At 46.1% G+C, this 26,344-nt stretch overlaps 1 protein-coding gene across 5 annotated transcripts in view; it reads right to left on the bottom strand.

The window, feature by feature from the left end:
- Positions 1-1,670: 1,670 nt before the first annotated feature.
- Positions 1,671-26,344, bottom strand: part of LOC308117624 (myocyte-specific enhancer factor 2C-like) — a 30,399-nt gene continuing 5,725 nt past the window's right edge. For 2 of the 5 annotated variants that reach the window (XM_080476608.1, XM_080476609.1), the window contains 9 exons: positions 17,368-17,564; positions 15,301-15,504; positions 5,788-5,931; positions 5,484-5,667; positions 4,882-4,926; positions 4,365-4,534; positions 3,865-3,982; positions 3,550-3,676; positions 1,671-3,071 (listed from right to left, as the gene is read on the bottom strand). In XM_080476608.1, the coding sequence (XP_080332734.1) occupies positions 2,708-3,071; positions 3,550-3,676; positions 3,865-3,982; positions 4,365-4,534; positions 4,882-4,926; positions 5,484-5,667; positions 5,788-5,931; positions 15,301-15,504; positions 17,368-17,421 (1,410 nt within the window). In that variant the 5' untranslated portion in view covers positions 17,422-17,564 and the 3' untranslated portion in view covers positions 1,671-2,707. Of the gene's footprint in view, positions 3,072-3,549; positions 3,677-3,864; positions 3,983-4,261; positions 4,286-4,364; positions 4,535-4,881; positions 4,927-5,483; positions 5,671-5,787; positions 5,932-15,300; positions 15,505-17,367; positions 17,565-26,344 lie in introns of all 5 variants that reach the window. The other 3 variants (XM_080476606.1, XM_080476605.1, XM_080476607.1) reach the window with 3 other exon arrangements.

The following is a 26,344-nucleotide window of genomic DNA, read 5'->3' as shown; positions in this document are numbered from 1 at the left end:
GGGTTCCACGAGGCCTTAAAATGAAGTTCCACCACAGAATCACGAGTGGAAATGTTTGTTTTTACAAGGTTGGTTATAAGAGGCGTCGCCAGAGACGATCTCCAATCAGCCAATAGGCAGCCATCAATCACAAACTGTAAAACCAAAACCAACCAATCAGGGACTTTTCATCAAAACCACTAAAACACGACTAAAGATCGTGAAATGCTTTCCCGTAGAAATAGGATTCAAAGTTTTAGGAAGTCACAAGAACTTCGAGTTTATTGGTCGGAATCTGACTTTTGGAATCTTTTACGATCTTTAAGTCGTTCGATCACGAACGTTTGTGACCGTCCCTCTCACGCCAGCACTTCCTGGATTATATTCCAGACCAACTTTTCCTTTCCTCATCACCAACCTGTTTCCGCTCCGTCTCCGGTTTCTCTGCAGCTGATTGGCTGATTGGAGACTCTTAAACCAGAACTGATTATGGAGAAATGGTGACGTCCAGAACGTCAATATTTGTCTTTGCAAAGCGATGGAACGTTTTTCTGTCTTTCTGAACGCAGAGCAGGAATTAATCCGTAATTTGAGATAAATTTGCGACGTCGCCAGTTTTTGACCAAAAGAAGTCGTCAGGTTCGGCAGCAGCTGACAGACTTTTCAGAATTTCTTTCTCTTGTTTATTTAACTTCAAGTTTACAGAAATTCTTCCTGATTAGAAAAAATACTCCACTTTTATTTTTTTTACAAAGATAATTAATTTGTTCTACCGAGGAAGGAAAGAAAAACACTAACGATTTAAAAGCTTCCCTCTAAATGACACACACACTAACACACACTCCGACTCCTCATCAGAAACTCTCTCAGCTGCGACAGAAGAAATATTAAATGAAGACCCCATGTATGTGTGACGGAAACATTTTGTTCTGCTGTTTTGTTTTATTTTCTTAAAAGGACCATTTACATTTTTTTTTATTTGAATTGAAATGTAACAACAACAGATCATTTATTCATTCTTATAATAAAAAATAAATAAAATGTTATAAAAAAATACTAAAATAGAATTTTTTTAAATGTTAATTTGTTTGGAGAAAAGCTTTTTATAAATCTAAAAATAAACGTGTAGTAATTGTAATCGTCGTGCATCAAAAATCTGTTTTGAGCGGGCTGCCCTGTTAAAATGTGTAATTAAAATGTTTTAAATCTTTCATGGCAGCTTTTAACAGCCAGTTTAATGATCTTAATAACTTACACAATTTCTTTTAAATAAAGTTAAAATGTTAAACATTTCAGTTCTTTTTCAAGTGGATTATTTTAGATCCGTAGTTCCACCTTTTAGCTCAGGAACAAACAAAACCAAAAACAAACACATAGAATTTCACACCCACTGTTTTGGGTTTATGTATTTCACTTTTTTAATTTAGTTGATTTTAGTGAATTAAAATTTAAAATGTGCCAGGAGACATTTATTTACACGAGTTTCTTTAAAATTTTTTAAAGTAACTTCACAGTAAAATTATTTCTAAAAACAGAATTTCTCAGTATCCTCGATTCTTTCCAGTGCTTGACAAAAGAAAATTGAAATCTAAATGTTTGAATGAATCTCCAGAGTTCTGTGGGCTAAAGTTAAAATGAATTTCAAAAATGTTTTTGTGGCAGTTTCACTTCAAAGCAGTTTAGTTTTTTTTAGCTTCTGTTTCAACCTTTGAGAGTTTCTATAACAACTTTCTTCCTTCACATCAGTGAAACCTTCCAGAACTTTCTTCTTTCCTTAGTCATCGCCCCCCCCCATCGCCCCCCCCCCCCTTCGCTCGCTCAGACTTCCTCCAACTCTCTTCAGCCTTCAAACGCGTTTAAATCCCCCCCCCCCCAAAAAAAGAAGCTTTTTTTTTCGATTTAAAAAAAAAAAAAATTCTGTGCGTAAATAAGTTGAACCTGCAACGCATGTCGCCATGACGACGGACTAAAACTCACCAGTAGCTTCAGAGTACCAGACTTCTTCACCTGTTAGTTTGCATCCAGGTTATTTCACTAAAACCCCGCCCACCCAGAGTCACGCCCACAGACCAGGCTCCGCCCCGCCTGAACACACCTATATAAAGCAGCAGAACATAGCAACCACTCTTCCAGGCCACGCCCCCTCCAGACAGGCCACGCCCCTTCACACCCCACCCCCTCCAGCCACACGAAATGTTTCCTTGAAAAGAATCTCAAAATCTTACTTAAAAACACCAATTAAATATTTTATATTGTCTTTGAGTTTTGATTAAATAGATTTTTTCCCCTCGGGATTCTTATTTATTCAAAATGATCCAAATATAGTTTTTTCTTCAATTTACTTTCATTGTTAAAAATTTCGTTTTAAATTTCAATGTATTTATTTTTTCTCATTTTACAACTTTTTTCTCTCTTTATGGTCCAAATGTCTTGAATTCTCAGCCAATGAAACTAAAGCATCTTTGACACCTTGAACATTTTGGTTCGTTTTGGGTTTTGGTCACTGATGCTGGAGGTTGGGGGGGGGGGTCTTCTAGTGGTGGGGGGGTCTGGGGTCTGAGCAGTGGCTGCTGTGCTGTCAATCAGTAGAAACAGGCCCCGCCCCCTCACAGAAAGCACACCCACTCAGAACAAGAAGAGGATAAAACTCATTAGAATAATAATAATAACAATAACACTAGAAGGTAACTCTCATAGCTCCGCCCCCTCCCCAGTGGCTCCGCCCCCATCATGTGGCCCAGCCCTCCGATAGCCTCATGCGCTTGACCGACGGGCTGTGGTGCCCCTCCTGGCCGGCGAGCGGCCGCAGCAGGAAGCTGTCGTTGCCATGGTGATCGTCGCGCTCCTCACTGCCGTCGTACGAACTGCCGCAGCTGGAGGCGCTGTCGGCGGGGGACCGGCCCTGCTCGAGGGGGCCCCGGCCCGCCGCCGCAATGGAGGCGGGGTACCCGGCCGAGGACACGCCACTTCCTCCCAGCATTGCCCCCACCATCCCCAGGCCTCGGTCCCGTGGCGGGGAGGCCGGCTCAGACTTGATGTGCAGGTTCTGGTGGGTCGACTGGAGGTTCAGGTCGGAGTTCTGGCACATGTTCCTGCGGGGACAGAGAGGACGCCATCTTTGACCTCGCTGGAGGCGGAGCCTGTTTCTGTTCTTCATACAAGCAAAACTGGTTGTCAACACCTTCAGCTGTCCTGGCCCCGCCCACAAATGCTGATTGGATGACTTGTGTCATGAAGTACTTCTCAGGCTTAATCTACTGATGCTAAAGATTTACGTGCAGAGAACTCCCTCTAGTGGCCTGTCATGGAAATAATTTACCTTCAGTGTTTCTTTAGGTCTAGTTTAAATCTTTCTGTGGAGAATGTGAGCTCCCTCTAGTGGAAGGTGGAGGAAAATTAGAAAGATAATAAAACCAGACACTTTGAATAATCCAGCTGGACGTTTGTTCCACAGCGCCAACTGGAGAGTAACGCCACCCCCACCCCCATGTGACACACTTCACCCCCCAAATGTAACACATGCCACCCCCCTATGTGACACCCCTCCCCCTCAGTGAAACACAGACTCACCCCATGTGTCCCAACGCCGAGTGCTGCAGGTTTTGAATCTGCTGCTGCTGCCAGCTGGACATGGAGGATCCCAGGCCGGAGCCCCCGAAACCCGGCAGGGGGGGCAGGTCAGTGCCCAGGGAGAACTCTGGGGTGGGGAGGAGGGGGAGGGGCTTAATTCTTAATTCATCAACATTTTTCTTCATGTTTCCACTTTCCCTTTTAGCTGCGGTGGATGCTAACAGCTAACGATCGTCTTCTGGATGCGGTAACCACGGTAACCACGGTAACCACGGTAACCACGGTAACCACAGCAACGCCTCCTGCTGGGCTCACCTGTGCTGTAGGAGGAGGAGAGCGCCGACGAGTACCCCCCCATCCCCTGACCGAGGAGCGGGGAGACAGCGGGCGTGGAGAGCGTCTGGGCGGTCTGGGAGTGATTGATCCTCTGGTTCTGCAGAGAGACGAGCATGACAGGCTTAATCTGAGGCTTCATCTGAGGCTCAATCTAAGGTTTAATCTGAGGCAGAATCTGAGGTTTGAACTGAGGCCTAATATGAGGCTCAATCTGAGGCTTAATCTGAGGATCAATTTAGGGTTTAATCTGAGGTTTAGACTGAGGCTTAATCTGAGGATAAATTTAGGGTTTAATCTGAGGTTTAGACTGAGGCTTAATCTGAGGCAGTTTTCAGGGCGGGGGATCGAACCGGGGGTTATCTGAGGAGCTACTCACCAACATGAGGTCAAAGTCCTCACACTGCAGTGTTAGAACAGAGTCCAGTTAGTGACAGATAATCCAGATTGGGATTAGGCTCTGAGGACTCGGTGAGACTCACCACGGTGGGCATGTTGCTGCACTTGCTGGCCGGTGGCAGCAGCGTCCGCAGGTCTGGCTTGCGGCTCAGGCTCATGCTCGGAGGACTCTTGTCCTGCAGGTTCTTGTTGAGGCCTCCGGGGGGCGACAGCAGGCCGGGGGAGGGGCAGTGGTTACTGTAGCTGCCGTTTCCTGACCAGAGAAAACATGGTGAAACACAAAACCCTCCGAATCCTGGAAGAAATATCCAGACTCTTGTTGACCTCTGGCTGCACCTGATTGGTACCATCAGATAGTTAACTGTACTGACTCTTGTGCACCTTTTAAACAGTTACAACCATCATGACTATTGTTGGCTTTTGCCTGAACCTGATTAATACTGTCGGGTAGTTAACTATCTTGATTATTTTCTAGCCTCATGGGAACAGTTCAGTAACTTTCCTGACTCTTGTCGGGAACCTTTGCCTGAACCTGGTTGAAACTTGCAGATGCTGGTCTTGACTATCTGAAACCTGCTCATGAAGGAGTGTGAGTCTTACCGACGCTGGAGACCACGGTGCTCGTGAGCTCTGGTCCCATCAGTCCTGCAGACACAGAAACAACTATTACACTTATCATTCATTGACAACAGCAATAAAAGCAACAACAAGAAAAGCTTGACAGTGTGTTGGTCTTTGCCTGATCGAAACACACGGACACTTCCTGTGAGTCTGAGGATTCTTGGTTTATGCCAGATTAACACAAGCAGCTATCTGGTCTGTTGTTGGCCTTGAGCTGATCAACACTGATTCTTGTTTGACTGTTTTCTTACTGACTGTTGATGCTAAGCTAATGATGCTAATGCGCTCGGGGATGATGATGAAACTAATGTGGGTGATGCCAAGCTAATGCTGATGACCTAGCTGATGTTGGAGCTGATGATACTAATGTGGCTAATGCTAAGCTAATGTTGATAAATTGCTGGAGCTAACTTTGATAATGCTAATGCTAAAACGGATGGATGATAATACTAACGCAAATACGTCTGCTGCTAATGTGAGAAGTGATTGGGCTAATGCAGGTGACGCTAATGCTGGTGACGCTAATGCTGGTGATGCTAATGCCGGAGGCGCTAACACCAGTGATGCTAATGCTGGTGTACCTGCGTTCCCAGTGCTGGGGGGCCTCTGGGGGGACATGCTGTTCCTCTGCAGGTTGGCGTGTGACAGCGGCATCAGGTTGTGGTTCCCCAGGCCGCCACCGAGGCCCTGGTGGGAGTAAAGCAGGCTGGCGCCGGCGCCGCCCGGGATGGACACGCCCATATCATAGCTGGAAGGAGGCAGACCCTGCTGGACCGAGAGGGCAACTGCGTCGTTTACACGGCAATAACAGAAATGCTGAAAAGGATGCTGTTTTCATGTTGGGCCTCCAGTTGGTGTTGTTGTCTGTCTTTGTCCTGAACTCACGCAGAGCCGCTGTCTGTTGATCATCAGGTCGATGTCCTCACTGATCTTCCGGTACTTGTCCTCCGACTCGGGGCTCTGGCCTGCAGAGTCGTCGGCCTCGATGTCGGGGCTGTCGCAGCCATTTAAGCCTTTCTTACGCAGCGTCTGGTCAGAACGAGAAGCACAAACACTCGTCAGGGACACGAGCAACGCGACAAACACAACAGAGACTTTAGCTTCACTGCATCGTTTCTGTCCTCTTCACGGAACCGCGCCTCTCTGACGCCGTCTCATCAAGACTTGGGTTCAATTTGCACAAAAATCAGCTCATGAAATACAGTAAAGTACATTTATTTACAAGTGTTGGTGCTTCTTTTTGCGTATATTCACAGAAACATCAACCTTCTCACTGTGCGGCTGGTAATGCCCCTTCACACATGTGACCACATGAGGGCGCCATCGGAGAAGATTTCCCCCAACAGAGGCTGAAGTTTTCCCTTCCCTTGAAGACACTGAACACAGCGCAGACGTGTGTGTGTGTGTGTGTGTGTGCGCGTGTGTGTTGGCTTGCTTCAGCACTTCACAGATCATTAGTCCGGTCTGTCAGCGGCGGACTGCGGCCGTATCACACACAGTCCAGACATCCCAGTCATCCCAGTCATGTCCACCTGTTCGGGTTTAGAGGAGGAAGAGGAGAGGGAGGGGGAAGGAGGAGGGGGGGCGAGGCACCAATACTTGTGCCGCGACCGCAGGGATGGCCGTAGAAGGCTATTTTTTGCTCCTCGTCACTCCCATCCGTCCCTCACAATCTGTCAATCTGGCCCCGCCATTAAAACATGAGAGCAGCCGTCTAGCCTAGATTCCCCTCCACACACACACACACACACACACACACACACACACACACACACACACACACACACACACACACACACACACACACACACACACACACACACACACACACACACACACACACACACACACACAGTCCTCCAGTTAAATGGACCTCGAATGTGACACAGTTGAGGAGAAGCGGCCATGGTTCTCAACTGACACTCCGATGTATCGCTATAATCTGTAATCTATAATCTATAATCTGAGTTTGTTTAGTTCCAGTTTACTTGTGTTTGCATGATAAATACAAACAGGAGGGTTTCATCCACCGAGAACTTCAACAACACACCGCTCACACAACGAATCAGTACCAGAATGTTCACGTTTCTTCCTGTGGGCTCTCCACCCGCAGGAAGGTTCTTAATGGTGCAATGGGATCTGGGTGACGGTGCTCAGACTGACACCACCACCACCCGGAAACGGGTAAGCAGGAGAAAATGGATGGATGGATGGATGGATGGATGGATGGATGGATGGATGGATGTTCACGTTTCTTTCTAACTTATGGTTCCGGTGAAGAAATCTAGGACTAAATGAGTTATTTAACGACACGACGCTGCGATGGCGCCGCCTGCATCGGGTCCAAACCTAAACCTCAAATGAAGCGTTCATCTACTCCTGAGACGCAACGACAGTTCTAGTGAAAATATCGTTTTAGTGTTTTCATTTCAGAAAAGTTTCAAATTTACAATGTTTAGCAAACGATGGAGTTCTCATGTTGGGCCACTAGTTGGTGCTGTTTTTAGTTTTAGTACTGAAGCCACACACACACACACACACACACACACACACACACACACACACACACACACACACACACACACACACACACACACACACACACACACACACACACACACACACACACAGCAGAGAACAAGGAGCTCTAAACATGAACAACAGGAGAACACAGACATTCTAGAGGACAGACCACCAAATAGGATTGTTATTACAGTGACTGTCAAAATAAAATCACCAAGTTGGATTGTTATTATGGTGACTGTCAAAATAAAATCACCAAGTTGGATTGTTATTACAGTGACTGTCAAAATAAAATCACCAAGTTGGATTGTTATTACAGTGACTGTCAAAATAAAACTACTAAGTTGGATCGTTATTATGGTGACTGTCAAAATAAAATCACCAAGTTGGATCGTTATTATGGTGACTGTCAAAATAAAATCACCAAGTTGGATTGTTATTACAGTGACTGTCAAAATAAAATCACCAAGTTGGATTGTTATTATGGTGACTGTCAAAATAAAATCACCAAGTTGGATTGTTATTACAGTGACTGTCAAAATAAAATCACCAAGTTGGATTGTTATTACAGTGACTGTCAAAATAAAACTACTAAGTTGGATCGTTATTATGGTGACTGTCAAAATAAAATCACCAAGTTGGATCGTTATTATGGTGACTGTCAAAATAAAATCACCAAGTTGGATTGTTATTACAGTGACTGTCAAAATAAAATCACCAAGTTGGATTGTTATTATGGTGACTGTCAAAATAAAATCACCAAGTTGGATTGTTATTACAGTGACTGTCAAAATAAAACTACTAAGTTGGATCGTTATTATGGTGACTGTCAAAATAAAATCACCAAGTTGGATTGTTATTACGGTGACTGTCAAAATAAAACTACCAAGTTGGATTGTTATTACAGTGACTGTCAAAATAAAACTACTAAGTTGGATCGTTATTATGGTGACTGTCAAAATAAAATCACCAAGTTGGATTGTTATTACGGTGACTGTCAAAATAAAACCACCAAGTTGGATTGTTATTATGGTGACTATCAAAATAAAATCACCAAGTTGGATTGTTATTACGGTGACTGTCAAAATAAAACCACCAAGTTGGATTGTTATTATGGTGACTATCAAAATAAAACTACCAAGTTGGATTGTTATTATGGTGACTGTCAAAATAAAACCACCAAGTTGGATTGTTATTACGGTGACTGTCAAAATAAAAGTCCCAAGTCCAGGAGAATATGGACTGGGAGTCATGACACCACGGAGGAAACTTTGTTCTGATTGGCTCTACGATAGTAACTAGTTACTATCAACATGTTTTGCAACAGCAGAACCTTTGTGAAGTTTTTTTTCTGCTCTGAAGACTGAAATGAAGTAAACTGCAGATTGAAACTCTTTTTATCGTTCGTATAAACGAGTTTCTGAAAGTTCTGCTCCAAAGGTCACCAAGTTCAAATCACAGAAATATCAGCAGCAGGTTTTGGACTCATCATCCTCTAAAACCAGAACCAAACCCGGCTGGAGTTCATATAACATAGTTCAGGAGGAAGAGGAGGAGGAGGAGGGAGGAGGAAGAGGAGGAGGAGTGAGGAGGAGGAAGAGGAGGTGTGATGTGATTGACACCTTCAGCTGAGTGTCAGAAAATACTTGAAAGCAGCTGCTGCCATATTGGACCCTTCCAAAAAAGCTGGGACGCTCTTCAACCTGCATTTGTTAGGAGTTGTATTCACAGACAATGGTTCTTAAAAAAAGTGTTCACAGACAATGTTTTTTTTTTAAAAGTGTTCACAGACAATGGTTTTGAAAAAAATGTTAACAGACAATAGTTTTAAAAAAGTGCTCACAATGTTTGAAAAAAAGTGTTCACAGACAATGGTTTTTAAAAAATTGACAGAAAATGGTTTAAAAAAAAGTGTTGACAATGTTTTTTTTCCCCCAAGTGTTCACAGACAATGGTTTTAATAAAAAATGTGTTAACAGATAATGGTTTTCAAAAATAGTGTTCAAAGACAATAGTTTTCAGAAACGTTCACACACTCAACAGTCCTACATAACGGTTTTGTTGACAAACCATTGACCGGTTTAGACCAGATTTAGACCAGGTTTAGTCCAGGTTTAGTCCAGGTTTAGACCAGATTTAGACCAGGTTTAGACCAGGTTTAGACCAGGTTTAGTCCAGATTTAGACCAGGTTTAGACCAGGTTTAGTCCAGATTTAGACCAGGTTTAGACCAGGTTTAGTCCAGGTTTAGACCAGGTTTAGACCAGGTTTAGTCCAGATTTAGACCAGGTTTAGACCAGGTTTAGTCCAACTTTAGAGCAGGTTTAGTCCAGGTTTAGAGCAGGTTTAGACCAGGTTTGAACCTGGTTCAGAAGGATTGGAGGCGGTTCTACTGCTGGACTAGGTTCGGACTTGTGCTGCTTTGGGACCAAATTCAAAATACCTTTGTCCCGGTTAGGAAGTGGTTTTCAACCTGGACTATACTTGGACTGGTTTGGGACTACAGGACGGAGAGAAAGAAGGAGAAGGATGGAGAGAAAGAAGGAGAAGGAGGAGCAGGGAGAGAAAGGAGAAGGAAGGAGGATGGAGAGAAAGCAGGGAGATAAAGAAGAGGGATGGAGAGAAAGGAGAAGGAAGGAGGATGGAGAGAAAGGAGGAGGAGGGAGAGAAAGGAGGGAGATAAAGAAGAAGGAGGGAGAGAAAGAAGGAGGATGGAGGACAGAGAGAAAGGAGGCAAGGAAAGAAGGAGAAGGAGGGAGGACGAGAGAAAGAAGGTGAAGGGGCGAGAGAAAGCAGGAGAAGGAGGGAGGATGGAGAAAAAGGAGGGACAGAAAGAAGGAGGATGGAGGACAGAGAGAAAGAAGGAGGAAGAGAAAGCAGGAGAAGGAGGGAGGACAGAGAGAAAGAAGGAGGAGGGAGAGAAAGAAGGAGAAGGAGGGAGGACAGAGAGAAAGAAGGAGGAGGACCGAGAGAAAGAAAGAGGAGGACGGAGAGAAAGAAGGAGGGAGGACAGAGAGAAAGAAAGAGGAGGACGGAGAGAAAGAAGGAGGGAGGACAGAGAGAAAGAAGGAGGGAGGACCGAGAGAAAGAAGGAGGGAGGACAGAGAGAAAGAAGGAGGAGGATGGAGAGAAAGAAGGAGGGAGAGAAAGAACTGAGGCAGTTACTCAGCCTGAAGTGGCTTTTTCTTCTTTATTTTCCTCCTGCGGTTCACACACTTCCACATACACACTCAGTCGTTCATCCTGGTAAAAAAAGAAAAAGCAGCCGACAGTCACACACTCCGAGCCGTCACGGCTATTTATAGCTCCGCTCTGTGCTATTTTTAGAACACGACCGGTTTCCAGCCTTTTAGCGAGGAGGAGGGATCTCAGCCAACACAAAGGAGCTGGACTCAGCTTCATCTGTTTCTAATCCACACACACACACACACACACACACACACACACACACACACACACACACACACACACACACACACACACACACACACACACACACACACACACACACACACACACACACACACACACACACACACACACACACACACACACACACACACACACACACACACACACACAGCCTGGAAATAAGGTTAACGGAGTAAAGTGAGGAATGCAACGCGCCTCCAAATCTATAAATAGCAGCAAAGTTCCCAGGACCAGTCCAGAGACAATAAACTATAAACACACACACACACACACACACACACACACACACACACACACACACACACACACACACACACACACACACACACACACACACACACACACACACACACACACACACACACACACACACACACACACACACACACACAAACAAAGGAGCCTCTCATCAACTGAGTCCCTCATTGGAGCAGTTATTCTTTCATAATGTCTCTTTTCTCCGATGATAAACAACAACAACAACAACCAGCGCAACACAAGAACACACAACTACACACAACTACACACATTGTAAAAAACACGACATACACTGTAAGGTTTTTATTGTGAAAGGACAAACTGGACGGCAGCTGAACGTCAGAAACACGAAGCCAGTCGGTTTTTATTGACTCGTTCAGAATTTCCGCTGGACCATGTCTCTGTGGACCGGGTCTCTGTGGATCAGGTCTCCGTGGTACGGGTGTCTGTGGACCGGGTGTCTGTGGACCGGGTGTCTGTGGATCAGGACACACACACACACCTCCCCCCCACCACCCACGCACGCGGCGGCAGGATTAGACGCGGCGTGTTGGCTGAACTTCAATCAGCTGGAGCAGAGAGGAGCAGAGAGGAGCAGTGAGGAGCAGAGAGGAGCAGTGAGGAGCAGAGAGGAGCAGAGAGGAGCAGAGAGGAGCAGAGAGGAGTAGTGAGGAGCAGTGAGGAGTAGTGAGGAGCAGTGAGGAGCAGAGAGGAGCAGAGAGGAGCAGAGAGGAGCAGTGAAGAGTAGTGAGGAGCAGAGAGGAGCAGTGAGGAGTAGAGAGGAGCAGAGAGGAGCAGTGAAGAGTAGTGAGGAGCAGAGAGGAGCAGAGAGGAGTAGTGAGGAGCAGTGAGGAGCAGAGAGGAGCAGAGAGGAGCAGTGAGGAGCAGAGAGGAGCAGAGAGGAGTAGTGAGGAGCAGAGAGGAGTAGTGAGGAGCAGAGAGGAGCAGAGAGGAGTAGTGAGGAGCAGAGAGGAGCAGAGAGGAGTAGTGAGGAGCAGAGAGGAGCAGTGAAGAGTAGAGAGGAGCAGTGAGGCGCAGGAGCAGAGAGGAGCAGTGAGGAGCAGAGAGGAGCAGTGAGGAGCAGAGAGGAGTAGTGAGGAGCAGAGAGGAGCAGAGAGGAGCAGAGAGGAGCAGAGAGGAGTAGTGAGGAGTAGTGAGGAGCAGTGAGGCGCAGGAGCAGAGAGGACGTTTCTCGTTCCGCCATGTAGGACACAGAAAGCAGCCAGGTTGACATGAGGACGATGGTCCAGAGCCATGAGACGTTTCTCCAGCAGGAGTGAATCGGCTCAGTTTTCAGTAGAAATGCTCTCAGGTCCCGTTTCCATGACGACGTTTTCAACGTTTTTATAGTTACTTAGTGGTTTGAGATGTGGATGTCTGTTGCTCGAGAAATAAAGCTGAGTCGAGAAAACGGAGGTCAGAGTCACTGAAAACGAAACTTTTTGAAAAAAACTGACTACATCTCCATGGAAACGGGGTTAAACGCAACTTTATGAAAACAGCTCTGTCTCCGTGGAAACGGGGGTAAACACATGAAGCACAGATTATGGTAATGAGCTAAACGAGATTGAAGCAGATTACAGGGGATTTCTTCAACGTGTGAGCCGAGAGGGCCATGTGGAGGGAAAACACACACACACACACACACACACACACACACACACACACACACACACACACACACACACACACACACACACACACACACACACACACACACACACACACACACACACTCCTCCAAAACGTGTCCAGGACTTTTCCTCATCGGACACTAACGATATGAAAGAAGTTGTTAACTGCTCGATAGACTGAACACGTACTCAGGATACAAGGTAAAATACTCGAGTACATGGCACCGACGGAGTGTATCAAACAGTGTTCTTTCTCTTTCTGGATCCAAACAAAACATTTTGCTTTGGAGTTTGAGGAGTGAAACTATTTGTTGACTCTGATGTTTTTCTTTCTACTTCAGTTGTTCCAAGGTTAAAGTGATGAATGAATGAAAGAAAGAAAGAAAGAAAGAAAGAAAGAAAGAAAGAAAGAAAGAAAGAAAGAATGAGAGGTGGACGTCTATTTGGGTAGAGGGTCAGTATCGTGTTTGAGTTCTCCTGCTTTCTTCTGATTTATAAAAACAGTGTAACTATCACAGTTTACAGTCCATGTAACTACCATGTAAGAAAAATCAGGGATTTTATCATTGATTTGAATCAATAATCCCACTGAGAAGAGTAATCAGTAACTGTAATCCAGTACTATTGGCTAGTTACCCTGCGACCTATGAAACTGCCGCGACTAAGACTTTGACTCCTGGAGGAGAAACGTTTCCTTCAGGACGGACTTTGACTCGTGACGGCTTAAACGTGACCTGTGTGTGTGTGTGTGTGTGTGTGTGTGTGTGTGTGTGTGTGTGTGTGTGTGTGTGTGTGTGTGTGTGTGTGTGTGTGTGTGTGTTTGTGTGTGTGTGTGTGTGTGTGTGTGTGCGTGTGTATGTGTGTGCGTGTGTGTGTGTGTTGCACTCCTCTAACCCTGATAATGATTCAGACTTTGTCAGCGCTCTGCTCAAGGACACTTGCGGGAATCGAACCTGCAGCGTTTTGATGGAGCGACCACCTCAATGTGTGTGTGTGTGTGTGTGTGTGTGTGTGTGTGTTCGTGTGTTTGTGTGTGTGTGTGTTTGTGTGTGTGTGTGTGTGTGTGTGTGTGAGATTGACAGTGTGAAAGACTGCTTGAGAGGTGGAGAAGCTCAAATCACAGACCAGAACCAGCAGTGACATGTCAACAACATCAACTTCTCTGAAAACACAACGAAGAACCAAAGTCACAATGACCACAACCGTCCAAACTACTACAACCCTCCAAACCACCACAACCGTCCAAACTACTACAACCATCCAAACCACTACAACCATCCAAACTACTACAACCATCCAAACCACTACAACCATCCAAACCACAATAACCATCCAAACCACCACAACCGTCCAAACTACTACAACCATCCAAACCACTACAACCGTCCAAACCACAATAACCATCCAAACCACCACAACCATCCAAACCACCACAACCATCCAAACCACAATAACCATCCAAACCACCACAACCATCCAAACCACCACAACCGTCCAAACCACAATAACCGTCCAAACCACTACAACCGTCCAAACCACTACAACCATCCAAACCACAATAACCATCCAAACCACAATAACCATCCAAACCACCACAACCATCCAAACCACCACAACCGTCCAAACTACTACAACCATCCAAACCACTACAACCATCCAAACCACAATAACCATCCAAACCACCACAACCGTCCAAACCACAATAACCATCCAAACCACCACAACCATCCAAACCACAATAACCATCCAAACCACCACAACCGTCCAAACCACAATAACCATCCAAACCACTACAACCGTCCAAACCACTACAACCATCCAAACCACTACAACCATCCAAACCACAATAACCATCCAAACCACAATAACCATCCAAACCACCACAACCGTCCAAACCACAATAACCATCCAAACCACCACAACCATCCAAACCACTACAACCATCCAAACCACCACAACCGTCCAAACCACAATAACCATCCAAACCACCACAACCGTCCAAACCACAATAACCATCCAAACCACCACAACCGTCCAAACTACTACAACCGTCCAAACCACCCCAACCGTTCAAACCACTACAACCGTCCAAACCACCACAACCGTCCAAACCACAATAACCATCCAAACCACTACAACCATCCAAACCACCACAACCGTCCAAACTACTACAACCGTCCAAACCACCACAACCGTTCAAACCACTACAACCGTCCAAACCACCACAACCGTCCAAACCACAATAACCATCCAAACCACTACAACCATCCAAACCACCCCAACCGTCCAAACTACTACAACCGTCCAAACCACCCCAACCGTTCAAACCACTACAACCATCCAAACCACCACAACCGTCCAAACCACAATAACCATCCAAACCACTACAACCATCCAAACCACTACAACCGTCCAAACTACTACAACCGTCCAAACCACCCCAACCGTTCAAACCACTACAACCGTCCAAACCACCACAACCGTCCAGAAGACCACAACGAATCAATAACTGGCCGCCATGGCATGCAGCGCAGCACCGGGAACTGACTCACGTCCACGATGTCGGCGTTGGTCCGGCTCTCGTGCGGCTCATTGTACTCGGTGTACTTGAGCAACACCTTGTCCATGTCGGTGCTGGCATACTGGAACAGCTTGTTGGTGCTGTTGAAGATGATGAGGGCAATCTCGCAGTCGCAGAGCACGCTCAGTTCGTACGCCTTCTTCATCAGGCCGAACTTCCTCTTGGTGAACGTCACCTGGTGAAGAAACAACCGGAGAGAGACGATGAAGCTCCACTGTCATGTTCTTGTGAGGATGAGATTTAATGACACGTTCAGCCTGTTCATTGTCTGTGATCACTTCTAGAAACCATTGTTCACCACCAACACGCTACAGAAACAGTGTAACAAAACAGTATAGAGCAGGGGTTGGCAGCCCGTGGCTCCGGAACCTCATGCGGCTCTTTGGTCCCTCTGCTGCCGCTCCTTGAGCCTCGGTCCCACTGCAGTTCATCCCTGAGCACGGTGGGCCGATACGGTACGGTAAGGCAAAGTGCACCCAGAACCAACGGTGTTGCCTGATCCCACTACAGAAAGTGCAGTAAAATGTAGGCATTTTTGTGAACGACGCGGTGAGCGAAGTAGTTGCGGTCACAGCTCACAGCAGCTGCACCTGCGCGGCCGTCTAAAGCTGTGAGCTCCCCGCAGCCGCTGCTCAGTGGCCAGGCAAAGCTGTGAGCTTCCTTTATCTGTGACACAGAGAAAGATTTTCTCCATCTGGACTGCAGCATCCATCTCCTGCTGGATCTCCTCTTATGTTACTGAGAGGAGCGCCTGAACCCCGTCAGAAGACTGTGGTGCTGTGGAGCGCCGACGTTTCAATAAACCCAGTCAACAAAACTACCAGTGCGTGCCAAGCGGCAACAGCAGGTACTGTTAATGGGGAATTAAGGCCAAATGGCTCTTTAAGTGTTGAAGGTTGCCGACCCCTGGTATAGAGACATCTTAATGCCACATCACACCTTCAAACTTTCATCGTCTCTTCAAGATCTAAAGGAAACTGAAAACCACTGCCTGAACATAGACAGGATTCTGTGGTGGAAACCACCGCATGACTCCAAGGAGACTTCTGCAAACCATCGTCTAGGAACACTCTGGAAAACCTTTGTCAGTGAAGACTTTTACAAACCATTGTCTGTGAACACTTCTTTAACACTTTGCAAACCTATCATATGTTCTCGCGTCTTTTAACCATTTTGTTTCAACGCTGGTAAAATGTTCTTGACATGTTTTCTAAAGCACACCAACACTTCTCTGAAACACCATTGTCCGTTAACACTTCTGAATCCCACAGCCTGTGAACACTTCCTGTCGTGTGAAAACTCAGACTTCAAGTTAAATGATAGAAGAAGAAACATTTTGAAAAAAAAAACTTTGATGTTTCAGAGTCTCGTCGAGTGACGAGCCGCTGCAGCTTCTTTTCAGTCAGGAAACACGACTCAGCGTTTCCTGATCTGATAGGAAAACTGTATATATGTGTGTGTGTGTGTGTGTGTGTGTGTGTGTAACAGTAACAGACCTGCTCCAGGCAGCTAATGCTAATGCTAAGCTACCACCTGGCTCAGTGTTCAGGACGAAGACAAACAGCAAACCTTGCATGAATTGCACAAAATCTTCAGGGATGATTTGTCATCATTCAAGGACCAATCCATTAGATTTTGGGATGTTAACAGCTAACTGTTTCCGAACAAAAAAAAAAAAAAACTGTAAAACAAAGTCCCATACAAAGTGGATGAGAGAGGCACCTCATGGAGGAGATCAAAGGAGAGCAGCGTGTTTTGCCATGGAGACACTTCCTGTTCAGTGTTTCACACAGTGATGTAGCTACCTGACCTACCTAGCTACCATCAATATGAGTTAACGGCTATCATGTTAGCGATGCTAACTCAGTTCCGCAAACAAATGTGGCGTTGGCGAATGTATGCGCTCTACCGAGTGTAGCTCTAGTACCTAAAAAGTAATCAGTTACTATCCATAGTTACCTTGGAACCTGAACAGCAGGTGATGTGTTAGCATGATTAGCATGAGCATGATTAGCATTAGCAGCTGGTCAGTACTCACGTGTCTGTTGCGTTCGTCCATGATGCGAGCGATCTGAATCTTTTTCCTCCCCATCGTCACGTTTCCTTCAGCCTCTGCTGAACCTTGTCTACAGATTCGTCTCTTCAGTTACTCCCAGTACTTCCAGGTACTCCCAATACTTCCAGTTACTTTCAGGTCCCGTCGTCACTCCTCAGTATCAAACTGCTGGGCAGGATCTGCAGGATTAAGAGGAAACAACAGTTACAAATCATCACTTCCTGTCCAACTATTAGAGACTCCAGAGAATCTGATTCCAGATGAGACGTCAAAGTTCAAAGTTCCTGACTTTTCATACTGAACTGGCTGAACGAGTTCCTGTTAGAACAGACCAATGAGGTGCCACCATTTGAATTCACGTCCACAAAGAATCCACCTGCAGCATCCACCTGGAGCAGGTAGTCCGCCAGGTTGTTGTTGTTAAGTGATGTCATGGAGAGGGAGGCGGGGTTATAGGTCGAGAGGCGGGGCCATTTCATCATCGTTTTCAGCTAATGTGTGTCTTGTTCGTCCACACGTCAAAGCCAAGGCGGCGTTTTCTAATTCCCCCACTCTGGAATCCGTTTAAAAAAAAAGAAGATGATCAGACAGTAACCGTGGTTACAGGAAACAGCATCGCCGTATGGGCGGGGCCTAAAAGACACTGAAGGACGTCACTCGCCAATTTCTCGCTCAAACGATAAAAATTTGGACTAAACTTTCTCTTCTCACTTCTCCAACCGGCTTCCTCCTCTTCAGCAGCCGATTGGACGACATTCAGTCATCATTCAGTCCACTAGGCCACGCCCACTGCCACACTGTCGAGTTGACCAATCACGTCAATGTTCGTTCACTTTTTATTGTCTCATATCACAAGAGTCACATGATCACAGAGTTTCTCTTAGAGTCGTAAACACAGTTCAACACACACACACACACACACACACACACACACACACACACACACACACACACACACACACACACACACACACACACACACACACACACACACACAAAGTGTTGCCCCATTTCCAGGCAATAAAAACTGAAACGTATAAACGCTGCATTTAATTATTGAAAAGGATTGTGCGCGGGTGTGTGTGTGTGTGTGTGTGTGTGTGTGTGTGTGTGTGTGTGTGTGTGTGTGTGTGTGTGTGTGTGTGTGTGTGTGACACACCCAGACTACTTGGGGGGTTACTGTACTGTGACGTTGCGGAGGAAATGAAACCACCAGAATAAAAGACTGCGGCGTCTGGCTCTATTTTCCGCTCTATAAAAAAGTTTTCCTGCGGAGGAAAAACCGCGGCAGTCGACGGGAATGTGGCGCTCGCCGCTCAGCAGAAGGCTGGCGGTGTGGGCGGAGCCGGCGGGAAACACCTCGGCTGAACTCCGACATGCCGGACTCTCCTAACTCCCGTTCAATCTGAACCACTGCGTGTGGCTGGCAGCCTCCCTCGGCCATGTGACCATATTTGGTAACTTCCTGTTCCTTCTAAACGAATCAGGGTTAAATGATGAAGGTCACAGAAGACATGAATGGCAAATTGTGCTGAACAGCCCAGAGCGATGCTTCAAACTTCAGCTCCAGATTGGTCACAGTTACACAAACTGTTGTTGATTCCTCCAGTCTGAACTCCTCATAGACGTCTTCGACTTCAAAACATGGAAACGATGCCACAACGTTCTGAATCCGATGTCCGTTTCCACCCGTGGCGGGCTGTGCATTTCAGACCCAGGCCTTCATTAGTGCCGGTCTGAGTCCATCCACCACTCAATAACTTTTAATGGCTACAAAAACCAAGTTATCATGCAGAAATGCAGTATAAAGAGCCTTTGTATCACTGATAGATACTCGTGGAGCCAGAATAAATACCTTTATGACCAGTGGCGGACCTGGCTGGTTTTCTGTCCCGGACGAAGACTGTTTATGACGAAGACTGTTTATGACGAAGAAAAAAATCAGAGTTCACGTCTCTTCTTCTGCTGCAGCTGCATAAAAAAGCTGCTTTTCCCAAAACTTCTGGGGGTTGAGGAGGGAGACAAACGTCCAAAGACCTCGAGGAAAAGTCCCCGTTGAAAATGGTTTTGACAATAAATCTGTAACATTTGTCTTTATCTTCTCCTTCAGCCATTGTAGGTTGATAAAACCTCTATTAAATCAACACAACTATATTTTGTTCATGCAGCTGCTCCAGATGCAGTCAGCCAGCTGGAGCGTGAACTCTCTGACCATCCAATCAGAGGACTTGAATATTCTGACGTCACCCTCAGCCTTCTAGAAGGTCCTGAGTCGTCAATATCAAAATCTGATTGGTTGAAGCAGCAGCGTCACCAACTCTTATTTTATATATATATATATATATATATATATATATATATATATATATACTTTTTTATATTAATCTGAAGGCCTCAGGCAGATTTCTTTACCCGGCAACAGGTGATGGTTGAACTGTGATTGGTTAAAAGCTTTAATATGGAAGGACACGTCTGGAAGCAGCAGACAGGGAGGAGCTATGAGAGGAAGCAGACAGACAGGGAGGAGCTATGAGAGGAAGCAGACAGACAGGGAGGAGCTATGAGAGGAAGCAGACAGACAGGGAGGAGCTATGAGAGGAAGCAGCAGACAGGGAGGAGCTAAGAGAGGAAGCAGACAGACCGTTTGGAAATATTTAAGAAGTATTCATGGACAAAATATGATCAACATCAGCCTGTGATTCACATCTTTTTCTAAGGCCTGTAGAGAAACCCTGCAGGCCCTGACGGCCCCCCACTGGTTTCCACGGCAACGGCAGAAACGGTGAAGAAAATGTCGTGAGCATGTTGGTCCACGAGGTGGTGCTGTTATTTATTACCTTCGCCAATGAATATTGGCTGAGAAAGTTATGTTGTTGTCAGCATGGAAACATGGAAACTGTAAAATATTTGAACATCTGAGTCAAACCCCCGGCGAGCTCAGTTGGTAGAGCATGAGACTCTCAATCTCAAGGTAGAAGGTTCATGTCCCACCACCGGGCTCATCAACCCGCAGGAAGGTTCTTAATGGGTGCAATGTGATCTGGATGGATGGATGGATGGATGGATGGATGAGAGAGGAGGGACTGTTTGGAATCACCTATGGACATTTAACTTTGCACCACAAAGCTTCATTAAAATCTGCTTGATGTTGAGATTGGAGTCACTTGTGGTTCTAATTGTTTGGTTTCTGTGAAAATATAGAGATTAACATCGTCTGCATAAAGAGAAACTCTGAAGATGAAAACCGGTGTGTTTGTGGCTTCTGAACTAAAACTAGTTTGACATTCATGGTGTAGTCGTCTGTGATCACAAGGTGAATTCACACACAGATCTGCAGCTGCACATTAAGAGTTTATGATTTTCCAACATTTCAAACAAACAGAAGAAATCAACTGTTCACATCAGAAATGAGTTGATAAATAACTGGATGGAGAGGAAAGTACACAACTCCCCTGTGGCGTCCCCGGGACAGCGTCAGGTTTCAGCCACTTGGTGTGTGTGTGTGTGTGTGTGTGTGTGTGTGTGTGTGTGTGTGTGTGTGTGTGTGTGTGTGTGTGTGTGTGTGTGTGTGTGTGTGTGTGTGTGTGTGTGTGTGTGAGTGTGTGTGTCATGTGACCTGCATGTCACACCTGAAGCAGAGCTTAAGAACACGGGTTAACTGGATGTAGCAACAAACACACACACAATCTCTCACACACAATCTCTCTCTCTCACACACACACACACACACACACACACACACACACACACACACACACACACACACACACACACACACACACACACACACACACGCAGGAGGCTTTTCTTGGGAGGTTTCACGTCACTCTTAGCAGGAGGAGGAAGAACAGTAAGAGAAAGAGGAGGAGGAGGAGGAGGGGGAGGAGGAGGTGTGATAGCGTTCAGCAGGTGCAGCCTTCGGGCAAACGGTGAAATGGAGAATGAAATGAGGCCTGATGAAGGCGACGACGAAGCTGATGACGAAGGTGAGGATGAAGATGTGCGCTCGCTAAACAAAAGGGTGAGCTTCAGTCTGCCTGCACTCGTCTTTTAACGACCTCCATCATTAAAGAGACTTTCATTACTAAAGAACATCATTTCCAATCACGAGTCGGAGAATCAACTGAAGCCAAACAGAAGAAACGTCTGCAGAGACCGAGGAATCGAACCAGGGACCTTTCAGCACCAAGACACCTCCACATCCTGTAGTTCAGTTAGTTTACTGGAAAATACTTCATCATACGTAGTTCTGAATGGAGACGCTCCGGTATTACTCTTTAAAGTTCCAGTACTAACCTATAGCTACATACCGATACAGAGTACCGATACGAGTACTTGAAATATAAGTGCATTAAAAACCATAAAGTGTAATACTTGATACGCAAATAATCTGCGAAGGCTTTTTGTTACGGTGGACATCCTCCACCAGCTTCTATCAACACTACATCACCTCCACCAGGCTCTATTGACGCTACGCGTCCTCCACCAGCCTCTATCGATGCTACGTCACCTCCACCAGCCTCTATTGACGCTACGCATCCTCCACTAGCCTCTATTGATGCTACGTCACCTCCACCAGCCTCTATTGATGCTACGTCACCTCCACCAGCCTCTATTGACGCTACGCCTCCTCCACCAGCCTCTATCGACACTACACCTCCTCCACCAGCCTCTATCAGCACTACGTCACCTCCACCAGCCTCTATCGACGCTACGCCTCCTCCACCAGCCTCTATCGACGCTACGTCACCTCCACCGGCCTCTATCGACGCTACGCCACCTCCACCAGCCTCCCAGTCTAAGGAAAGCATAGCATCTCTCTCCGCTCTGCGCTATGCTACTGTAGACTGAGGGACGGAGCTGCTGGTAATGAGAGGATCAGTCACTTTAATCAGAATTAGCATGTAGCATGTAGTATCGCTGGTGGCGTTTGAACATCGTGGCGTAGGTTCTGCTGCTCTCAGGCCCCGCCCACACGAGCCAAAACCATAATGTTTCTCCCCGGCGTTCTCCCCCAAAAATTCCGTCCCCACGCCACTATGAACTTGGCTCAACACGAGGCCCAAGGGCATGTAGTACATATGCCAGGCCTTTAGGGGCGCTGTGACTCAACAAACACACCATATAAAAGTAGACTCCTGCTCATCCTCCTGCTAGCATCAGTAGCTTTAGCAGCTCCACCTGGAGCATGTGGTCTGTTATTGATGTGGTTATCAGGTGACATCGATGACTGAAGTGAGGAGGCTGGGATGACATCGGCATTTTCCACACATGTTGCCGTCTTTGCCGTCCACACATCAAAGCTGAGCCAGCGTTTTAGAATTTCCCTACTCTGGGACTCGTGTTAAAAAACAGTTTTCGGGCTGGTAAAGCTCCGCCCCGTGTGGATGATCGGACAGAAACAGTGCGTTTACTGGTGTGGGCGGGGCCTCAGCTGGACGTGAAGCTCTGGCGGATGTTTTGAAGCAACAGAATCAGAGAAGAAGGTTTTGTTGAAGGTGTCGTGACCCGGCAGGCTGCAGCTCGTCGTGAGCGCAGCGAATATCTGCTGAGTGAGTCACGCTGCCGGCGAGCGCCACTCTCGTCAGGACGCCGCCGCCGCCGCCGCCAAGGATCTAGAGCCGCTCACGCAGGAGGAGGGAGTTTTCAGGAGAGAACTGACGGGAAGCAGCGTGCGAGCGCTCGTCTGGAGGCGGTGCTTAACACACAGTTTGATCTGCTCTAGGATGACTGACACACACACACACACACACACACACACACACACACACACACACACACACACACACACACACACACACACACACACCTGACAGTTATTTTTAGCTTCTGTGGTGTAAAACAGAAGGACGACTCCAAAAATACGAGTGAACTTTTTACCCTGGAACGACAGGAGCTGCTTTGTGGCGGCGGAGCAGCGACTGTTGAGATGAAATCAGCGTCTCGCGCTTTCCTCAGCTGCTCCCGCGCAAAACACTTCAACAACAATGACACGCCGCTCGCCGCCGCCGCCGCCGCTCCAGGTGAACACAATGTAGTTAGCATGTGAAGTGAAAACACAGACCGTGTTGTGTTTGTATTTATGGAGCGCAACTTTTTGAGGACGGCTCCCAAAGTGGAACTTTTCAACGATGACGCCGTCGTGTACACGGACAAAAACGTAATCCGCAAAACAAACAACAGCACCAACTACTGGCGCAACATGCTAACTGCAAGGTTTTCAGTGCTTCTGCCGTTTCCGTGTGAACGGACGTCGTTACATTACATGTCAACTCTCAGGAAACGTCCAGAAAGCTCGTACAGCTGTTGCATTCTGGGAGTTTTTTCACCCCGACAACATGGCTCTGAGGCTAATGCTAGTTAGCTAGCCTTCGCAGCGGCATCTCAGGGAGTTTGAGGGTAAGTGAAGGTGGAGGAGTCGATCTCGTGGAGGTGGAGCTGGAATTGATCGGCCTTAAAAACTAAAAACTCCTCATGAAAGTTTGAAGAGCCGCAGGATGTTGACGTAGCCGTGATCAATATCCTGACGTCAACCAACCGATCACATCCAACAGAAGTGATTCAGAGACCAGAGCTCCACCCATCAGAGACCAGAGCTCCACCCATCAGAGACCAGCGCTCCGCCCATCAGAGACCAGCGCTCCGCCCATCAGAGACCAGAGCTCCGCCCATCAGAGACCAGCGCTCCGCCCATCAGAGACCAGAGCTCCGCCCATCAGAGACCAGCGCTCCGCCCATCAGAGACCAGAGCTCCACCCATCAGAGACCAGAGCTCCGCCCATCAGAGACCAGCGCTTCGCCCATCAGAGACCAGAGCTCCGCCCATCAGAGACCAGAGCTCCACCCATCAGAGACCAGAGCTCCGCCTATCAGAGATCTGAGCTCCACCCATCAGCCCAGCTTTACGGTCGGTTGGTGTTCCAGGTGGAGGCCGTAGTGACAGATCTCCAGACCAAATGTCTCAGCGTTGGAACCACGTGACGACGACCAAACGCCTCCGAGGCAGAAAGTCCAGACCGGTTCTCTGCAAACCAGCGAAACAAGCGCTCCTCTGTGAGTCGCTCTGATTAACGTGAAGCGTGTCCAATGGAGGACCGGCGAGCCTGAGAGGAGCTCTGTGTTCCAGACGTCCAAATCAGAAACCCCCTTCAGAGAAAGTCCTGCCCCGAGGACCTGGAGGAACCAGAGGGACCCGGAGGAACCAGAGGGACCCGGGTCCAGAGGGCTGCGGGAGACCGTTAAAGACCCAGAAAGCACCGGCCCGGGGCAGAACAGAGTGGAGCTTGTAACGACGTGAAGCTGAAGAAGAAATGAAGCACCGACAAGATGACAGAGTCCATGAAGCAGGAAATATGGAGGCAAATTGCAGAATTTGATCGTAAAAATTAAAAACTTCTGTAAAACAACAAGCGAGAAAACTGTGGAGGGACTGTGACACGCTGGAATACACTCTCTGCCTCCAAGGCGCCGTTTCCACGGCAACGTTCCCAGTGAAAACATTGTTTTTATGTCAGAAAGGTTTGCGTTTCCACGGCAACGTTTTCAAAACAATGTCCATTTCCATGGAAACGGCAGAAACACTGAAAACAATGTAGTTTTCTTGTTGGGCCACAAGTTGGCGCTGTTCTTCGCCAACAAAAGTTGGTCAAGAAGGTTTTGTTTTCGTCTGCGTGTATTTCTTTATTAACTTATTGATTGGTATGTATTAGGGATGTCCCGATCTGATCGGTAGATATCGGATCGGGGCGATATTGGTGATTTGTGAGTGATCGGGAATCAGTAAATCCAGCCGATCTAAAAACAAACAAACAAACAAAAATTTAAAATTCCCGTCAGCTGCAGTAAAGCAGCCCCGTGTGCGACCTGCCGTAAACTGAGGTGAGCAGCCTGAAGCCACTGAGAGGATCAACCAGCAGTCTGGAGGGAGTTTAAGGTGGATAACCAAACCAGTCCTGAGAGGTGGAGCACCAGAGCTTCACCACAGTCCTGAGAGGTGGAGCACCAGAGCTTCACCACAGTCCTGAGAGGTGGAGCACCAGAGCTTCACCACAGTCCTGAGAGGTGGAGCACCAGAGCTTCACCACAGTCCCGAGAGGTGGAGCACCAGAGCTTCGTTTAACACAACTAATCTGATAAAACATCTAAAAGGTAAACATGCGGTGGAGGACGCTCAGTTTACAACAACAACTAAAGAAAAAGCTGCACTGAAGCAGCAAACTCTCCACTTTAAAATAAAGGATTTTAAAATAAAGGATTTTAAAATAAAGGATTTAAAATAAAGGATTATAAAATAAAGGATTTTAAAATAAAGGATTTTAAATAAAGGATATTAAAATAAAGGATTTTAAAATAAAGGATTTTAAATAAAGGATTTTAAAATAAAGGATTTAAAATAAAGGATTTTAAAATAAAGGATTTTAAATAAAGGATATTAAAATAAAGGATTTTAAAATAAAGGATTTTAAATAAAGGATTTTAAAATAAAGGATTTAAAATAAAGGATTTTAAAATAAAGGATTTTAAAATAAAGGATTTTAAATAAAGGATTTTAAAATAAAGGATTTTAAAATAAAGGATTTTAAATAAAGGATTTTAAAATAAAGGATTTTAAAATAAAGGATTTTAAATAAAGGATTTTAAAATAAAGGATTTAAAATATAGGATTTTAAAATAAAGGATTTTAAATAAAGGATTTTAAAATAAAGGATTTTAAATAAAGGATTTTAAAATAAAGGATTTAAAATAAAGGATTTTAAAATAAAGGCTCAGTCCCCACAGGGCAGCGATATGGTGAAACAAGAACCCAGAAGGTTCCTTTAGTTTGAAGGGAGACTGGGATATTCTGAATAAGTTTTTGAGAGTACTATGTTCAGATAACTTTAGTCAAACAGGTTTTACCACTTTGAAGTAGAATGAAGTGTTTATACTTCACATTGAAATGTAAATGTTCAGTGACATT

This window comes from Lipophrys pholis, assembly GCF_963383615.2.
Source record: "Lipophrys pholis genome assembly, chromosome: 12".
Taxonomy (NCBI): domain Eukaryota; kingdom Metazoa; phylum Chordata; class Actinopteri; order Blenniiformes; family Blenniidae; genus Lipophrys; species Lipophrys pholis.
The sequence above is the reverse complement of the archived record's forward strand: the minus strand, read 5'-3'. Positions and strand labels throughout refer to the sequence as shown.